The sequence below is a fragment of the Protopterus annectens genome, chromosome 3.part1 (genome assembly GCF_019279795.1).
Source record: "Protopterus annectens isolate FY-2018-M chromosome 3.part1, PAN1.0, whole genome shotgun sequence".
NCBI classification, from domain to species: Eukaryota; Metazoa; Chordata; order Ceratodontiformes; family Protopteridae; genus Protopterus; species Protopterus annectens.
This window is the reverse complement of record NC_056732.1, coordinates 1,468,129,247-1,468,149,188: the sequence shown is the minus strand read 5'-3', so window position 1 is coordinate 1,468,149,188 and position 19,942 is coordinate 1,468,129,247. Positions and strand designations below refer to the sequence as shown.

Below are 19,942 nucleotides of genomic sequence, written 5' to 3'. Positions count from 1 at the left end.
TAATTCTAGGAGACACCAACATTAATTGGTTAAACTTAGACACCCCCTCCCCAACAAACATCATAAACCTTCATAGTTTTGCTCAACTCAACAATACTCCTACTCATGGTCTATCAGCAGACTGCGAATCAACCCTAGACTGGATACTTGTAACCCATCCCCAGAACTATACAAACTCAGGCAAATACACTAAGTAACCACCTCCCAGCTCATACATACAGAAGTCACCCTCATACAACTAAAACACATTCATATAGAACATCAAGGAACCTTGCCCACTTTGATCTAAATAAGTTTATAAGTATCCTAAAGTCCCAAAATTGGAACCCATTAAAAATGCTCCCTCTAGATGAAGCTGTTGACTATTTCAACAAACTCTTTCTAGATACTCTCTATAGTCTAGCTCTAATGCGTACTAAAAGAACCAAAACTAATCACACCCGGTGGTTAACAAAACAAACTAAACAAACTATCGTTCTTAGAAACAAAGCATGGAAAGCATGTCTAAAAGATAGAACAAAACAAAATTAACTGCACTACAAACAACTCCCTAACAAAGCAAAAAAGCTAGTGATACAGGATAAAAAAGATTATTTTTCCACTAAACTATCTACCTCATACAACAACCCCAAAAACATTTGGAAATTTGTCTCCTCTCTACTTAACCCAGGCACCATCCAAAACCCATCCCCAGCATCAAACAAAACACCACAACAAATTTCCCAAGATTTTAATATCCACTTCATCTCTACCATTCAAAAACTACTTAAATACTGCCCATACAGCCCAAACATACACCTTCCCCAAAAAAATACATCCCCTCCCCTTCAGACTAGACTAATACTGAAACAGCCAACTCCTGCACTGTCCAACCATTACCCACCTCCTGAATCCTGAAACTCTTAAAACAACTCAAACCTTGCTCATTGTCTGTGGATAACCTCCCCCCAGAATATCTGCAACTAGCAGCTACCGCAATGGCATACCCAGTTACAATCCTCATAAATTGCTCTCTCTCTGAATCCTATGTTCCTCTACTATGGAAAAAATCTATCATTACTCTACTTCAAAAAGAGGGAAACTTCCACGATTTTTCTATCTACTGCCCTATCTCTATACTCTCCCCACTATCAAAACTCTTGGAAAAATGTGTTCACTCACAACTACTTAACCACCTCTCATGTAATGCTCTTCTATCCCCCACCCAACATGGTTTCCATCCAGGGAATAGCACTGTCACTGCCCTTCTCTCTTTCACTGACACTATCAACAAAGCCTTAGATGCAGGGCATTCTACCTCTGTAATCCTACTGGACCTATCTAAGGCTTTTGACACAGTCTCACATACTAAGCTAGTAAATCAGCTATCAAGATGAGGCTGCTCCCCAAGATCCCTGAATTGGTTTACATCTTACTTACTTACAAAACAGGGAACAGTCAGTAAGGTGGCTAAATGTACAATCTGACTACCAACCCAACAATTTAGGAGTACCACAAGTGTCGATTTTAGGTCCACTAATGTTTAATATTTTCATCAATAACCTGCACAAAGCCCCCCTAATTCAGAATATCATCCAATATGCCGATGATTCAACTCTGATATCCACCTCCAACAATTTTCTCAGATCTCCTCACAGTTACACAAAAGGCCTTTACTTCTATCGAATCATGGCTTATTAATGCACAACTAATGCTAAACCCCCAAAAAACTAAACTTTTACTTTTCTCTGCAAAATCACCTGATACTAACTTCAAAATCCTTGCTAAAGATGGCACAGAAATAGAACTAGTAAAGACAGCCAAGCTACTAGGTATAACAACAGATAAACTCACTTATGAACCATACATCTTGAATGCAATAAAAAGAACTCTCTTCAAACTAGGCAAACTATATCGCCACAAGCTCTACATGGATAACTATACCAAAATAAAACTAGCTAATACCCTACTCATCCCTTCCCTTCTATATGGTAGTGCCATTTTTACAAATCTTCACACAAACCTCAGTAATAAACTACAATCCTGCTACAATAAACTAGCCAAATTTACCTCTGAAAAACCACATCGTTCTCATCACTGCCAATCACTGAACTAAAATGGCTAGAATTCACTCACCATCTAAAATATACCCAGCTGACCTTGGCCCACAAATTAATCAGTAAACCTAATGAATGCCCAGCCCTCAACTAAATCCTACAAACTTATACCCCTACAAGAACTCTAAGATCTTCCTGTAAACTCTTGCTTTCTGTAACAAAACCCAACAAAAGAGCAGGAGAATGTCTGTTCTCCCACTCTATTGCCAAACTGTGGAATAACCTACCATCTGAATAACCCAAATTGACCACCCAAAGTGGCTCTAAAAACTCATTTTCTAAATAATCCATCCTTCACCTGCCTCAGAAGCAAACCACCTTAAACAGCACAACAAAATACTCCTAACTTAGAAAGTACTGCTTCAAAGCCAATGCTTTTCTACTGTATAATAAGGCAAAATCCTGTAAATTGAGTTCTTGAAATCTTTTCTGCATCTTGTGTGGAATAATGTAAAATCCTATAAATTGTAATTCTGACATATGTTTTCTTCTGCATCTTAAACCTGTAATTGTAAACTTCTTGTTTCCTTTGTAATGCTTTTGTGGAGGTTTTCTCCCCAGGCTCCACTGAAAAAAAACGAGTCTGTTGACCATCTCTGAATGTAAAAAAGGCAAAATCCTGTGAACTGTATTTTTGAAATCTTTCTTTCTGCATCTTGTGTGGAATAATTGTAAAATTCCTGTAATTTGTATTTCTGACATATGTTTTCTTCTGCATCTTAAACCTGTATACTTTTTAAGATTATTGTTTTTCTTTTGTAATTGGTTTGTGGAGCTTTTCTCCCTGGACCTCCACTGAAAATGGGTCTCTGATCCAGTGGACTTTCCCGGTCAACAAATGTTAATAAATAATATATAAATAAATAAAATAAAGTAAAGAACACCTTATGGCTGTCCTTGGTTGAGGAAGCTAACTTGCCTTCGAAGTTTCCCTTGGAGAACTTCACAAGAAGGCGTATTTACTTATTTAAGCTGAGGAGGGAGTGTCTGCAATTTAGAGCCCACTCCTTCTTACTCTTGGACAGATGTTTCTTTCTTTTATTATAAAGCCTGTTAATGCTGGTTGTCCACCAGGCAGGTTTGCTTTTCCTTGAAGAGCTTGCTTTGGTCCTAATAGGTACTGCCAGTCAATGCAGTTATACAGGTGCTTGTACAGGGTATTGGTGTAGAGCTCTGCATAGTTACCAGTTCCGTCTTAGGGGAGAGGTGCAGTGAACCTATTTATACCATCCTGTAAGAAGTTATAATCAGCTTTGGAGAATATTTTTAGCCTAGTTGCTGCTAGGGGAGGGTCAGGTATGATAGTTATCTCAAATTAGACTGATTTGTGGTCAGAGCTCACTGGGGATGAACTCACAGTGGGGGGGCTACAGTGGTCTCCCCTATTTGTAAGCACCAGGTACAGGATGTTGGCACCCCTGGTGGGGGTGCCAACCAGCTGGTTCAGGGCACTGGAGGTGACAAAGTCTAGGAACCTTTGGGCAGGTAAATTTGAGCAGGAGTAATTCACCCAGTCAATGCTAGGGTAGTTAAAGTCACTCAAAACTATGGTGTTAGGATGTATCTCGATGCACTCAAGTTGATCCAAATCAGCAGAGTGTGTGTCCTGCTTCATGGAGGGGGTTCTGTATCTGGCAATGACTTGAATAGGTGTTCTACCAACAGTTAATTGCACCTGAAGTATCTCTAGGGCATCATACTGTCTAACCAATCTTGAAGTGTATTTATCCTTGATGAATATTGATGCACAGTTTCCTTTAGTTTTCTTGCATTCAGTTTGTGGTTTGAATGTGTGGAAGGAGGTGAAATCTGATATGGCTCTGGTGCTCTCAACAGCCTTGAACCAGGTCTCTATGACTGCACAAATGTCTGCATCCTCCAGGGTGAGGACTGCTTCCAGTGAGTGCAGTTTCATGTTAAAACTCCTAGCATTTATAAACATGGCCTTGAGGTTGTTTTTGTTTTACATCGGGAATTTTGTCTTTGTGACAAAGCCTAAAAAAGGCAGTATAGGGTTGGCAAGAGCGTTAGCCAGTAGCTGAAATTTCAGAAGTGACAGCTAAAGACAATCTCTGGCAAAGCATCGAGGTCTGTCGATAATGTCATCCCAGGCTTACAGATACTGGATCCCCTTAGAGTGACACCAAAATCTAAGCCAATTATTGAAGTCAATCATTTTCTGTTTGTATTGAGGCATCATTCCAGGTGAAGGTAAAATGCTGCTTAAGGCTAGGGACATACCTGCCTGAGACACATAGTTTGAGCACTCTGTCATGTCTCTCTTCATATAGTCCAGAGAGGTATGTCTCAAGTTGTTCACACTAACATGGACTATGACAGAACCATAACAGTACCTGCTGTTGAGTAACTTGAGGGCATGTGTGATATGGAGGATCGTGGCACCTGGCAGACAGCTGACCATGATCTTCTCCTTATTCAGCCTGGTGAGAAGGAAATCTGTGTGTCTCATGATGGAGCCTCCTATGACTAATATGTTAGGTTTAATGTTTAGCCTTATAGGCTTGACTGGTTAAACACTGGTACATGAGCTATTATGTGTATTGTGTTCTGCAGAGGAAGTATTATGTGTAGCATGCTTGTGTTTGGGAAGTGTCTGGTGTTTACATAAATTTGTGGTGAGGACCTCCACATATGTAGGTATGTGTGATGTGGGTTTGGCTGAAGTAGGTGGTGAAGTGTGCATGCTGACAACCTGCTCATTGTCAGATGTATTGACTGGCATGTGAGAGAACATTTTTTCAAAGTTTTTATCATGTGCCATGAGGAATACTTTTTAAGGTCCAGACTGTCAATTTAGGACAGAATAAAGTAAAAGATGAAGCATTACTTTGAATGGGCTTTAACATTTTGCATAGCGAAGAAGATGTACTTTTCTTATACTGGATACTGATGTTTCAAGTCTCTTATTATCGTTTTCGATTTCTATTTTAGCCTGTGGAAGTTTCGTTACCACTGATGACCTAGGAGGTACTATTTCCACACCTTCGTATCCTAACAATTATCCAAACAACACAAACTGCACCTGGATTATTGTGGCCCAGGACCCATGTAAGTATACTATTTGTCATAAAATGCTACATAAGTATTATCATTTCTAGCAAGAGTTAATCATTTTAATTATTGCTTTTGTGACTTACTCAGCTTCTTTGTATAAGAAGAGAAAAAAAATATCGGTATATATGCCCAAGTAGTGTCAGTTTCTTCCAGAAGGTGAATGGGCTTATAAAAAGGAGTTTGGTATCAGAAACAAATTTTGAAAATGTGTTTCAAATCCCAATAAATAATTTATTTAACCCTATTTTGTTGACTTGTATTAATATTGGTGCTACATGTGAGTTGCTGTGATGGATAAAACATGACTCTTCCAAGAGTAAATTTTCCCTTCAGCAGGAATGCTTCTGTATGTTGCATTTTGCTTTTCCTTATCTTAGATAACAATGCTTGAAGGTGCAGAGAGTACTTCTAATAAATTACTAGCTATACTTCTATTTTTCATGTCTATACTGGCACAGCATTTGTTAATCACATACATCTCAGAAAAGTTCTACAAATTCATTTCCAAACATTCTGTAATACAAATATTTCATGTTTCATCTCTAAAACACACATTTTAGAAAGGGTAGTAAAAAATTTTATGCAAAAGTACCCATGAGAAAAGTCAGCTGTGTGTGTTAAATAGGTAAGAAAATTCAAAGCATGTTATTTTACATGTGCAGCAAGGGAACGTAGTGGAATCTAGGATATCCAAAAACAAAATTCAGCAAACGATTAGAAAAAGATGCCCAGTGCTGAGAGTAAGAAAACTTTAATTCCAAAAACAGATAAAAACAAATAAAAACAGGTCAGTGCTTTCACGATTGCTCACTTCTTCAGACCTTAGCAAACAGTATGAGAAAATAGGCCTTTAAATACAAAAAGCTTCCAATTAATTAAAAACAAGAGCTCTGTCCCTAATAAGAATACTAACTCGAAGTCTGCATTTTTTTTGGAAAAAGCGCTACCTTGAGATTGGGAGGGTGGCTTAATGGCTAAGGTGTTTGCCTTACAAACACAAGGTGCAGGGTTTGAGTCTCACAAGGGATAACTGGCTAGGCTTAAAATGGCTTGCAAGGGCAGTTAGCTTAGTACTAAACTATGAAGGCAGGACAAACATATAGGGAGGTCAAAGAGTTGCAGAAGGAGAGGGAGGATGCAATCAGACCCTCCGACTTATTTCAAAGCCCCTATGACATGCAGTCGGAAGTGAATACTTTGGTTTTTAACTTGTCATCTAGTGACCTTACAATAGAACAGTTAGCTGTGTTGAACAAAGGTCTTTCTTTTATACCTGCCATGAAAATGGACCTTGTGGAGATAATTTTAGATCTTTGCCAGGAATATTATGTTGAAGACTGTCTTTTCAGGTAGTGATAATGGAGTCTGCAGCACTTTTAAGAAACCTAGCACATTCACACCAGTTAACTCCCCAGCTATGGAGTCTTTTGTTAAGTTATGTGAAGATGACTTAAGAAGGTCCTTTAGTGACAAAAATAATAAAAGGTTTTATAATTTAACACCTAATGAGCATGAGGCACTGAATCAATTGGTTAGAGCTGAGCATCTAGTTATTAGAGCAGCGGACAAAGGAGGTAGAGTTGTAGTGTTGGATAAGTCTGTCTATCTGGACAAAATGCATGACATGTTGTATGACAATACAGTGTATGTGCTATTTTAGAAATTTCAAGTTAATGGTATAATTAACAGGCTGAATTTCTTTTTGTATGATTTATTAATGACAGAGCAGATCGACTATTCCCTCTACACTTATTTTTCTGTAGAGCACCCCACTATACCACAGATCTATGGGCTGCCGAAAGTGTACAAAGACACCAAGGATCCTCCCTATTGCCCCATAGTTTCAGGAAGGGGATAGCTCACTGAGCCAATGTCAATATATGTCAACAAACAACTGAGAGGCATATTGGACAAAGTTGATACAGTTTTGAGAGATAGTAAACAGTTTCTAGAGCATTTATACAACTGGGCTAGGGGTAGATCTAGTAATGACATCAAAAGAATGCTGTTTGTTATTCTGGATGTGAAGTCACTGTTTACTGTGATACCCAATGAGGATGGGGTTGAGCGGGTTAGGCAATTCTGATTAAAGAAGGTGGCTTCTCTAACTCTAAGGTTAGCATGATCTGTGCCCTGCTAGACCTGATCTTAGAGAATAATTTGTTTCTCTTTCAGTCAGAATACTTTCTACAAGTTGTAGGGGTAGCAACTGGCACAGCGTGTGTCAACACGTATGCGAACTTAGTTTTAGCCAATTTGGAGCTATAATGTGCCTTCTATTTAAAGCACGTTATGTTTTATAAGCAATTTTGTGGATGACATCTTTTTTTGTCTGGGATGGTACTATGGATGTGGTTCCAGCCTTTGTGGACATGTTAGAGACTTCAACTAATTATTTGTCTTTTTCTCTGCATTACTCTGTTGACATTATTGATTTTTTTAGACATTACTGTGAGCAAAGGTATGTTAAGTAACATGTTCATTAAAATGTACAGGAAACCATGCAGGAAAAATAACATCTTACATCGTTCTAGTATGCATCCATACTATGTTACTAGGAACATGGTTAAAAATCAGGTTCTTAGGTGCATGAGATTGCATACTAATGCTGACTCTTTAGAGCAAGCTTTAAGGGTGCTAAAGGCAGATCTATTGAAGAGGGGCTATAAGGGCAGTGAGATAGATAAGGAAATTAGAGAACTGAATACATCAGCTGGTGTTAAAGCAAAATCCTACTTCTCTGACAACTCCTCAAGTATAGTGAGGGACATAGAGGCTAACAGCATCAAGGGTGTAAATAGTGTCTGTTTGACCTATTCAGCAGAGGTTAACAAAGTGTGTGAAGTCATAAAGAAAAATTGGTCCATCCTGATGACTGATCCCTCTATTAGTGAACATATAGAACCAGTTCCTAAATTTTGTTTTAAAAATGCCAAGAACTTAAAACAGCGACTCTGTTATAAGCACACTGAACCATATAGGCACCTCCCTTCTCAGCATAAGGGCACTCATGCATGCTGGTCCTATAAGGCATGCAGTTATATATGGTCTACACACTTGATCATGCATCCATTAAGCATGGAACCTATGCATCTGTCCTTTTATGCAGACTGTTGTAATACGAAAAATCTGGTCTATATGGCTAAGTGTAATGTATGTGATTCATATTATATAGGGAAGACAAATTGTATGTTTAAGGACAGGATTCTGCAGCATCAGAGTGATATATGAAATAATAAACTAACAAATGCATTAGCGAAACATGCATCTGAAGCTGGCATGAGTCACAGCTTTAAGTTCTTGGTACTACAGAAATTAAATGAAAGTTTAAGGGAAGGGGATTTGAGCAATGAGACTGAACTTGCTGAGTTAAAATGGATTATCAACTTTAAAGCATATGTGCCACCTGGTTTGAATAGTGCTGTTGCTTTAAAGCCTCTCCTAAAGAAAAGAGGCTTAGTATACTGATAAGTGTTAACACCTAACAATTTTAATTGTTTTTAATTAATTGGAAGCTTTTTGTATTTAAAGGCTTGTTTTCTCATACTGTTTGTTAAGGTCTGAAGAAGCGAGCAATCATGAAAGTGCTTACCTGTTTTTAATTGTTTTTATCTGTTTTTGGAATTAAAATGTTCTTACTCTCAGCATTGGGCATCTTTTCGTTTGCTGAATGTTATTTTACATGAGAAGTATGACATTGCCTATATCAAGTATGTTACAGTTGAAATACAAATATCTGTTTTAAGACTGGGGCATTTTCACTGATTTTGAGAAGTTAAAAAAATTGAATCATTCTATCAATAGAAAAAAAGGGAAGTGATCAGACTCATACTTAGAAAGGCTCACAAGTCTTATCCCCCCTACAGTATATATATACATATATATATATATATATATATATATATATATATATATATATATATATATGGGTCTACTTCAGTAGACTGAAATTTCACTTACCTGAAGCCCATATCACTGAGAGAAAAAGGCCGTCAGCACCAGAACACCAGCATCCTGGAATGACTTACTACTCTAGGTAAGTAACTGCTTGGTTATCCTAAACAAAAACATAAACCAAAGAAAACCAAACCCACCCATGTGGGGGGCTCCCCCCCACCCCCTTTGTGGGGGGCTGTGCCCCCACACCCCTTAACTAAATATACCAACTCTGAGATTGCACTACTGCAGGGATAAGGGCCAAAGTTCAACAGGATAGCCAAGTGTCACTATAAGTGTCACATAACACACAATTATATTTTAATTCTTCTTAATTTGATAAAATATGCTCCAGCATCATAATAGGCATCATCTACAGTGATCTGATTTTTATTTGCTTTAATTAGATACTTTTATGAGTGGCATTGTGCATGCAGGTGAGGTCAAACATTTTGTAACCACAGTCTTTAGAACAGAAAATATTAAAACAATTAAAAGAATAATGCCAATTATTGTAACAATACCTTGTAATATGCAGGTTCCTAAGTTACCAAATGCACTCCGAACCATTCAAAAAGTGTCCTTTGTTTAGCTGTACTATCCAGGACTTTGACCCTTTGCTCCATTAAATTGGTCAACTTTCCAAGTTCATCATGATAGTCACTGATATAGGAAAAACGTATATGAACACATTACCCCTCCTTGGCAACTAGTATTATGTCGCGTGCCAGACAGTTTTGAAGTACCACAGTTTGAATTTCAGTCATTTCTTGATTTGCCATCCTGATGTGATGTGAAGTATGATTTGTTACCTCCTGAACAACTTCAACAAGCGTGATTTTGGGTATTGTTCTATGCATTCTATACACAGGAACAGAAGCTGGAAATACTTGTTCTGCTCAGTGAATTGCCCATTTATTTCTCAGTGTGCCTGCTGGAGGTTTCTCAAAATGTTGACAAGCAGGGGTGTTATGCCCTCAAAACAATATTCAGACCAGTTTGTAGGCAATCAGGGGTATGCACAATCACCAGAAATATAACGATCCTCTGTCATGCCCATGCCATGCCCCCAGTCATAGCTTTTTAGGTGTAGAGAGATCAACACACTTTCATGTCTGGTGTCATTGCATCTGCTGGTTCCCACTGGTACAGTCCCATTCCTGGCATAACATGTCTCAATGATTTGCTGTTGCAAGCTGAAGAGACACAACCTTTGAAAAGTCAGTCACATTACACCAAGTTCTAAGTTCCTTTTCAAAAGTCACTTGTGATGCAGGGATTGGAATCATGGGAAGCCCTGCCTTAGAAAGATAAGATATATGTGAACACACCAACAGTTTGTCACATTTAATTTGATGACATATTGTCAAAGAACCAAGAAACTATTTTTTTATCAGTTTCTAAGAAGAAACAGCAAGAAAAACAAGACAGAACTACCTACTGCCACTGGATTCATCAGGGATGGCCGTCTGAGTTGAATTTCTTTAATTCTGCACTGAGGCAGATGCTACGTCCTTCATCCTTTGATTTTCCTGGGGTATCCACATGAAAGGGCTTTTTACAATGCAATGAATGAACCCAGGTTAGCAAACCTGCATGGCATATGGAAGTAAAGGTAGTAAACAATATTTGGAAAGTGTCTTTTCACTTTGGACTCAAATAATTCTTTCTTTGGAAGGTTTTAACATACACCCAGTCACTGGGGCACAGTTGGTGGCAGTTCCAGTCAGGAGGTTGAGGAAGAGCTTCTGGTACTGTAAGACAATATAGCCTCATCAGTTAGAATCAATTCTTCATTTGATACAGAGGGAGTAGCTGGAAGGGCCATGGGTCTCCCCATTAATATCTCATAGGGACTTAATGTCCTTGTGGTATTTAATGTACTTCTCATACTCAGTAAAGCTAAATGGAATGTGTGTGGCCATTTAAGATTTATTTCTGCACAAATCTTTGAAATGTTATTCTTAAAAGTCCTATTGACCCTGTCTACCAATCCAGATGACTGCAGATGGTTGTAAGAGTGAAGGTTTAATCTTGTGTAAGAAACCTTACATAATTCCTTTACCAATGCATTATTAAAATGTGTTCCCTGGTCACTATTGCTAGTTCAAAATAATAGGTTTTTCAATAACTGTTACAGAATCTGCTTTGTGGCATGGGTAAGCTTCATCCCATGTAGATAACATACAAACCATCACCAATATGTACTGTAAATTATGCACCATGGACATCTAGATAAAGTCCAGCTGCACATTAACAAAAGGTTCCCAAGATGGTGACAAGCATGCAGCTTTCATATTTTCATTTTTGCTGACATTGTGTTCTAAACATACTGCACAATTATTAACATAATGAAGAATTAAAGAGGAGACATAAGGGGCATACCAACTTCAGGTAATTTGGTTAAATAAAGCTGTCGTACCTGCATGGGCTGGTAAATTATATGCTCTTACCTGGTAAGGTAGCAAGGAGGCAGTTGTCACCAGTCAGCTATCTAGATGTCACCATAGCCCCTCAGCGGATTGACTATATTCACCCTTAAGTCACCTCTGAACTTCTCCCTATGATGCTTCGGCTTGGAAAGCTGATACTTTCTTAAAATCAAACACATCATCACTGTTAGATTCAAGTAACAACAGCACATGTAGTTTTTCACAAAGTCCTTCTACAACTTGCTTAGCAGCTTTGATCTTCCAAATTATTTAAAACAGTATCTATATCCTTTAGAATGGCACTACATTTGACTACCGCTAATTCTTTAGGTAACAAAAGAGCATCTAAAAGAGCATTTACAGAGAAAGAATTTTTAATCTAAGTTCCTGTTCAGGTTAAGAACCCCCTCTGTTTCCAAAGTTGCCCAAAATCATGTACAGCACCAAAAGCATAGCGACTATCCATATAGACATTCACAGTTCTACTCTTTGCTAATTCACAAGTTCTTTATTGAGCCACTAACTCAGCTACCTGGGCAGAATATACATCTTTTAGTCTTTTTTGGAGGAAAAACCTCATTACTGGTGCTGATGGATATCCCTGCTACCAAACTTCCATTTCAATCTCTTCTACAGGAACCGTCCACAAATAGATCAGGTTCAGCATACGGTATAAGAGTGGCTTTTAAGTCATTCTTAGGAGAAAGCAGATAATTAGTCACACACCCACAATTGTACACTTCATCATCCTCAGGGGTAGATAACAAAGATGCAAGATTTAGAACAGGATAGTGTAAGAGAGAAATAGCTAAATCAGAGAGAAGAGGAAGTTCATATTTTGTTAGATGTGCAGTCAAAAAGGGTTGAGTTTTCAATTTAAGTAAGAGAGATGATGCAGAATGAAGGATGGCAACTTTAAGATCTTGCCCAAGCACCAGTGATTGTGCAAGGTTAACTAGAATAGCAGCAGTCAGGAACCTGGGTGGCAACTCCCAGATATGCTCTGAGTTATTGCAAAATGACAAAAAATACACTGAACCCACAGACATTGCCAACATCCTGGCAGACAGGTTCAGTGCAAACCCCCCCCTTCCCCCCCAAAAGAGCAAATGTCTATCCCAACAGAGTGTAGTCTCCCTGACATCACAGATGCACAGGTGAGAGCTGCCCTCTCCAAAGCAAAAAACACAGCATCAATGGGACCGGATGGTGTCCTGGGCTGTGTCTTATACGAGCTCCAAGAAGAACTGAACCCTCACATAAAGTCACTGTTCAATCTCAGCCTTACTACAGGATATGTACCCAAGGAATGGAGTACAGCAACAGTGGTCCCGATTCACAAAGGTGGTGCCACAATGGACCCCGGAAACTATCGCCCTATAAGCCTGACTAGCCTGGTCTGCAAAGCTATGGAGCGTATCATCATGGAACTCATAAACAAAAACATTGGGCACCTCCAGACACTGGATCCTACCTAATTCGGCTTTGTTAAGGGCAGATCTTGCCTCTTGAACCTGGTCGACTTCTTTGAAATAGTTACCAAAGCCATAAATGAAGGGAAGGTAGTCCACACAGCCTACCTGGACCTCGCAAAAGCCTTTGACACAATACCCCATTTGGGCATCATAAATAAGCTCACCAGCTTTAATATCAACCCCTATGTCACAAATGGGTTGCAAACTGGCTCAGGGATAGAACCCACATGGTCAGAATAGCAGGTTCCATGTCAGACACTAAACCAGTTACAAGTGGTATCCCACAAGGCTCAGTCCTGGGACCTCTCTTGTTCGGTATATATTTCTCTGAGGTACAGGCTAACACGGGAGGACTATGGCTGACCAAGTTCGCAGATGACTGAAAACTGGGTGCCATAATCGACTCTCCGGCTGACACAAGCCTCCTCCAAAAAGGTCTCACAGAGATGGATAACTGGTGCCAGAGCCATGGCCTAAAGCTAAATGCCAAAAAGTGCATAGTCATCCCCTTTGGGAAAAACAAAGTGCCCACAAATTACCACATAGGTGGTAATCCATTAAGTACGGAAGAAGTAATTAGGGACTTGGGGACCCAAGTAGATAGTAGTCTCTCCTTTGACAATCACATTGCCAAAGTGGTTAGAAAGACCTTCTATATAGCCCACCTTATCATGAAAGGGTTCACATCTAGATCAAGAGAGGTCATTGTGCCCCTCTACTCATCACTCATCAGGCCCATAATTGAATACAATGCCCCATTTGGGATGTGCCTTACCCGACACCTGCAGCAACTGGAAAGATCCCAAAAGTACCTCACCAAGAGGATCAAGGGACTCAAACAGATGCCCTATGCAGTTTGGCTAAAGAAACTCCAGCTCTACTCAGTTGCTTACCGTCTACTCAGAGGTGATCTGTTCCTGACGTATAAAGCCATGTCCAACCCAGAATTAATGGACATGCTCCACCTCAGGAAATCCAAATCCCTTAGAGCTACATGCTCCAGGGACTTAAACCTCAGCACAGAAATAAATAGGATATGCTGGAGGGACAGATTCATATCCCAGTGGCTCCCCTCACTCTGGAACAAAATCCCAATCCATGTTAGGCAGAGCCCCTCACTGACCCTCTTCAAGAGAAATCTTGACGAGTGGATGGGAGATCGTAAGTTTACCCCTGGGATCTCTTCTGTGTCCCTGCTAGACAGAGACACAGTAAACTAACCTTAAAAGGGCTATCTTCTGTGACCTACTATACAGAGGCACAGTCTACTAGTCTAAAAGGGTGGCGAAAGCCAAACACACTCTGGTTAGGCTTATAAATGTCCTAGGGCAGATAGCCTAGTATCAACCTATGAACCTATGAAGTAGTGGCCACAGCCTTTAAACATGGTGGAAATCTATCTGCAGCAGAGTCAGGTGCTGTATTATAATAAGTTAATGGACTATAGTTGCCCCCATTTTTCTGTGGAAGCACTGCCTGAGCAAATCCATTTCTTTCATGACAAAATAAAATGAAAGTCTTTCCATAAGCTGGCAACCCTAAAGCTGGGGCTGTAGCTAAAGCTTACTTTACATTTTAAAATGTGCTTTCTTCCTCACTATTCCAAGGAAGGGTCTCTGGTGTGCCCTGTTTTAAAAGATTTGTCAAGGGTTTACCAATTTCTGCATAGTTAGAAATCCATTGTCTGCAATATCCTGTCGTACCTAACAGGGATCTAAGCTGACAGTGAGCAGTTGGTCTTGGGACTTAAGCTATTGCCTCAATATGAGATGGTAGCATCTGCCTACTACCCTGAGATATCAGATGACCGAGATAATGTACCTGAGATGACCATAGCTGTAACTTCTCTCTCTACACTTTACGTAATTTCTCTGCATAAATACTTAAAAGGTGTATTGCATTCTGCTGACAATGTTGAAAAGAATCTGACACTATCAGTAAATCACTTGCATATTGAACTAATGCAGACCCACCTGGAAATGTCACATCTTCCAAATCCTTTCTTAGAATTTGAGAAAATAATGAAGATTCAGTATGTCCCTGTGGTAACTGTCTCCAGGTATATTGCTGTCCCTTATAAGTAAAGGCAGACATAATCTGACTTTCAGGGTGAGTAGGTATAGAAAAAAATGGTGAACACAGATCTGTCACAGGAAAATATTTTGCTGTAAGTAGTTTGCAGCTCAGTATTGTATTGTTGCTGGAATTGGGACTACAGGAGATGTTGATAATACTGCATTGTTTACAGCCCTCAAATCTTGCACAAGTCTATAAGTATCCTTTCCTGGCTTCTTTACAGGGAGAATAGGAGTGCTACAAGGGCTTTTAGCTGGAGCTATTATTCCTTGTTGCATTAAAGACTGAGTTACAGGTTTTATTTCCTGCTTTGCCTCTGGTTTCAGCAAATACCACATAACTCTAGGGAGAGGTTTAGATAGATCCAATTTTACTTTTAGTGGTTCTGCAAATTTTCATATACCTGCTTCATCAGCATATTTATCAGGTACCTGTTGCATCAGTTCTTCAGCCGTCTGTATACCTTCAACAGCATGTTACTCTGTGCTAAGACTGCTAACACTTTTCCCTCTGATTCAGTTGAAACATCATGCTCACATGGAGGAGTAGGACAAGGAGCTGCATTAAATTCTAGTGCTCCTGTCGGAGAGGTAGAAATTTGCTGTAAATGAGAGGAAGAAGAAGAAGGAGAACTTTTTCTGACTGTAGATGCTTGTTCTGAAGATGAGGGTTAAACAGAGAAACTAGGTTGAGATGTAACAATACCACACTGACCTGTCATCCAATGGACTGTTTACTGAAATGCAGGAGTCTGAGAAACAGTGGAATCTTGCAGTGAAGCTACCCATACCTGTGCATGTGGGGCGGGGGGGGGGGGTGTGCAATAGCTACTGCAGGATTACCATCCTCTTTTGGTGTCTCCTTTTGGCTATCCCCAGTTTCTTTCAAACCTGGAAAGACAGGATAAAGGGACCACTTTTTGCGGTCTGTACTGCTTTGTTAACCTCTTTCACCTGATGTAGCAACCTCTTCTTAGTGTCCTGTAATCCACTTAATGCTGTTTCCTTTTCCCTTTTAAGGGCTTTGGTATACCAGTAATAAATACTACCCATTGTTCCCCACTTATTTTTTTTTTTCTTCCAAAATACACCTCAAATTCCCTGATGTAGCCTTATTATAAGTTTGATTTAATGAAAATATTTCACCACGGCAATTTTTTGGGAGCTGAAACCACTCATTCAAATACTTACAACTTTTCTTCCTATAATTGTGATACATAAAATACTCAGTTGTTCCCGTTGCAGCGATTTGATTCTGCCTACTTAACTTTGTTCCGATTTCTTGTATTAAAACCTTGTAGATCCTGGATCCTGGTAATCCAGAAAGAAAGAAAAATGACTACACCAATTCACATACCATTCAGGGAGGGAAGGGGAGGAATTCTGTCATTGTGTAATGACAGAGGAAAGGTTTTGATCAACCTTTTCCCACAGCACCACCTTGCTTTTTCCTCTGTCGTGAACTCAGAATTTACAGCTTCAGCATTGTGATCAGGAAAATGAGGTGGGTAGGTACTGTGCCCAAACGGATCACTCTTTCTGACCCTCTAAGGATACTTTCACACTTTCATACCCACTTCCCAGCATGCTATGGGCTCATGACTCTATTTTAACTCTTCCTTGCTCATGCATTTAACAACCCCAATATCTCTCATACCTCTTGCACTTTAGTTTTCACTCTTGAGGGTACTGCCTTCAACACAAGGTCCATCCTTGTATTAATTTCTCTTTCTAATGTATGCATATACGTATTAATAAACTTTTCCTTATTTCCTGTCGGGTCCTCCCATTATTATTATTACTTTACATACACCTGTCAAGCAAACTCAATCATTCATTAAAAACAGTTATTCATTCATTCTGATCATTTAACTACAATTATCTAACAGAAAAAAAAATTCCCACAAATCAATTTTTGCACCTAGTCTAGCACATTTGCATAGTCCGAATAGTTAGATATCTGAGTCTCTGAGTATGCCATACAAAACAGTGTGGAATTCATAGAATAACCTTCTGTGCTGGGCCCTATTTGTTCCACACCACTGTGCAACAATACCAAAGTTCAGAATGCAAGTCACAGCAACAAATGTTAAGGTACAAATTAAACAGCAAAGAATTTTACCTTTTAACTTAGTCAAGAATGACATTTCAGGCTGTACAAAGTACTTGGTTATTTCATAAACAGCACTGGGAGACTGCCTGCTAAAACCTCAGTCTCAAGAAACAAAGAGAAAACATATATATATATATATATATATATATATATATATATATATATATACATTTTTATGCAAAACTTTGACATTATGTTACTTTTAACAAATCAGTACATTTTAAAATGATTTTGCTGTTTGTGATTCTCACTTAGAGCTTCATGTGAATAGTTCACAAATATGCATTTCAAAACATGAGCCACCTGTGTTATAATGTACTGTCCTTCAAGCTGGTAACATTTTGTACCAGTCCACACTATCTCACAGAAAGCCTTGCAAATACTCATCCCCTATCCTAGAAGGCCAGAACATAACTGCTGATTAATCTGGTTTCCACAGATACCTGCTACAGTTCATTAACTTTTTGAAACTAGACTTTCCAACATAACATTAACATCCCTTAACTCCTTAAGCACTTACTTGGCATTCAATTATCCGTCACTGCACTATAGTTTACTAGTAGAGAGAATGCAGTTGTAAGGCACTTAAAAATGTAAGCCTACTATTTATATGAAAATATATCTAGTAAAATTATGCATCTGTTTTTCCGCTTTCCCTTGACATAAACATATCATAAACATTGTGTTTGACTTATTTGTGTATTTAGTGAAGAATAAACATGAGATATAGTGTTTTTCTATAACATTTCCAAGGCAATATCTGTGAGAGGGTACAGTCCTTACAGACTATATTAGACAGTTACATATGGTCAAGATTGATTCACTAGCTAATGCTAGCAACTTTTTTAAATAAAGGACAGACCTCACTCTCCCATGTCTCTCTTTCTCTTTCTATCTGCCCCCTTCTCTTCTTTAACGGAACTTCTATTTTCCCTTCTCTTGCCCTATAAGGCAACTGCCATCCTTTAAATACTCAACTGTTACTCTTGAACGTCTTGCCAGTCTTTCACTGTCCATACTTCTTGCTTTATTTCACCCAATGAAACTCCATACTACGCTACTACATCTAGGCTGTCACCCTCATAAAGTATATCAATCCGATACATATACAATGCCACTCTTTTTCAGTTTGTTCAATCAGTTGCTTCTTATTTTAAAATAAAACTTAAAACAGCAGTCCTTAGATGGTACTCTCTGTTACAGTTGTGCTCTTTGGATATGAATCCCAGTCAAATTCCCTTCTGTAGCCCCACCACTGCTTATTATTTTCATTTCTCTTTCTTGGCTCTCTTCTACTCTAATCCTGCATTCTCACCCAGGGATGGTCTCCAAACAAATTTCTTGCAATTTAATTATTTTTTATGCATACTTTATAATACTGCAAGTGATACAGACTCTGTACTGGCATGTAGCTTATCGGAGCCCATCCAAGACTGGATACACACCTAAACTGTGGAGTCAGAATAACAAAACAGGCATAATTTAGGCTTTGATTGCCATGAACTCTCCAGCCATTCTTTCTATATCTGAATGCTGGCTTATGCAGGCTGACCATTCTAACCAAATTTTCAATAATAATTGCTAGACCTTCACAGACTCACAGATGGCAGGCCAGGTGACAGAACTGGTAGACAATTAGTGCTTCTAATCATACAGATCTGTATGCCAGCATCTTTTGATAATCAGACTCACTGGATGATTCTGCACCTAACTGGGTGTTGCTTAACTAACTCTGGGCAAAGCAGCTAGCATTTCTGTGGTCTTGGTGTGAAAACTCCCCTTGACTCATTTATTAATATCACAGTACTTTTGGTATCTCTCTCTCCATTTGTCTTTAAATGTAATTTCATCTTACTGGAGGAGTTTTACGTGAATTGGATTGCTGTACTCAGCTATAAGCTATTAAAAGATGCCACTTATTTCCAACCTCAGTCCCCACTTCCACCATCAGTCTACAAGCCTTCCTCCACAAACCTGGACTTAATCCAATATTGGCTGGGGCCAGCACAGATCCTAAGGGTGCCTTGGAGTGTCTCAGCCATCTACCGTCTGCTGGGGGATTTTTGTTAATGATGTACCCCCTTCTCCTCTCTCTTCTAGTAATCATGGTTACGCCATAGAGGCAGGCTTGGAATGAAAACATGTGGCATTTTCCCCTGCTTCTCCAGCTGCTTGGCCATATCCCTACCCATCCTCCCTCTTTGAACCATGCTTCTGTAGCCTCACAATGTCCCCCCTCTCCACCAGTGATTGTCATGAGAAATGCTCACATCACCACCTTCCCCTCACAGGATGGGAATACCCATAACTCCCTGCTGCTCATTCCAATGCCCAAGCCAGTAATCAAACCCAGATCATCTGTGCTGTGGTCAGGGCTTTCTCCCTGTACACCACCGGAAAGGTGATTGGCTCTCTTATTTGCTTTGCACAATTAGTGTGTTTTCTCAACATGCCCAAATTCACATGACATAAACGACTCATTTCATTATCTTATACTTACTAATATCCTGGACAAATGTGCTGAAATTATGGTTTTACTGAATCCACTTCATGACCACAAACCATTTAGAGTACAGTGATTTTTAAAAAAACATGAAAACATGAAATCCTTCTGGTCATTATGAAAGTATGCTCATTTCCAAGTGAAATGGCTGACATTTTGTCATCTCACTTACCAGACCTGGATGGTTTATTTTGCTGTTCTTATGTTAACGAAGCCACTGATATCTTATCAAACACC

The 19,942-nt window shown here is 39.2% G+C and overlaps 1 protein-coding gene across 1 annotated transcript in view; it reads left to right on the top strand.

The window, feature by feature from the left end:
* Positions 1-19,942, top strand: part of LOC122797794 (cubilin-like) — a 2,156,354-nt gene that overhangs the window by 406,122 nt on the left and 1,730,290 nt on the right. The window contains 1 exon segment of the mRNA XM_044066315.1: positions 5,049-5,165. Within this exon segment, the coding sequence (XP_043922250.1) occupies positions 5,049-5,165 (117 nt within the window).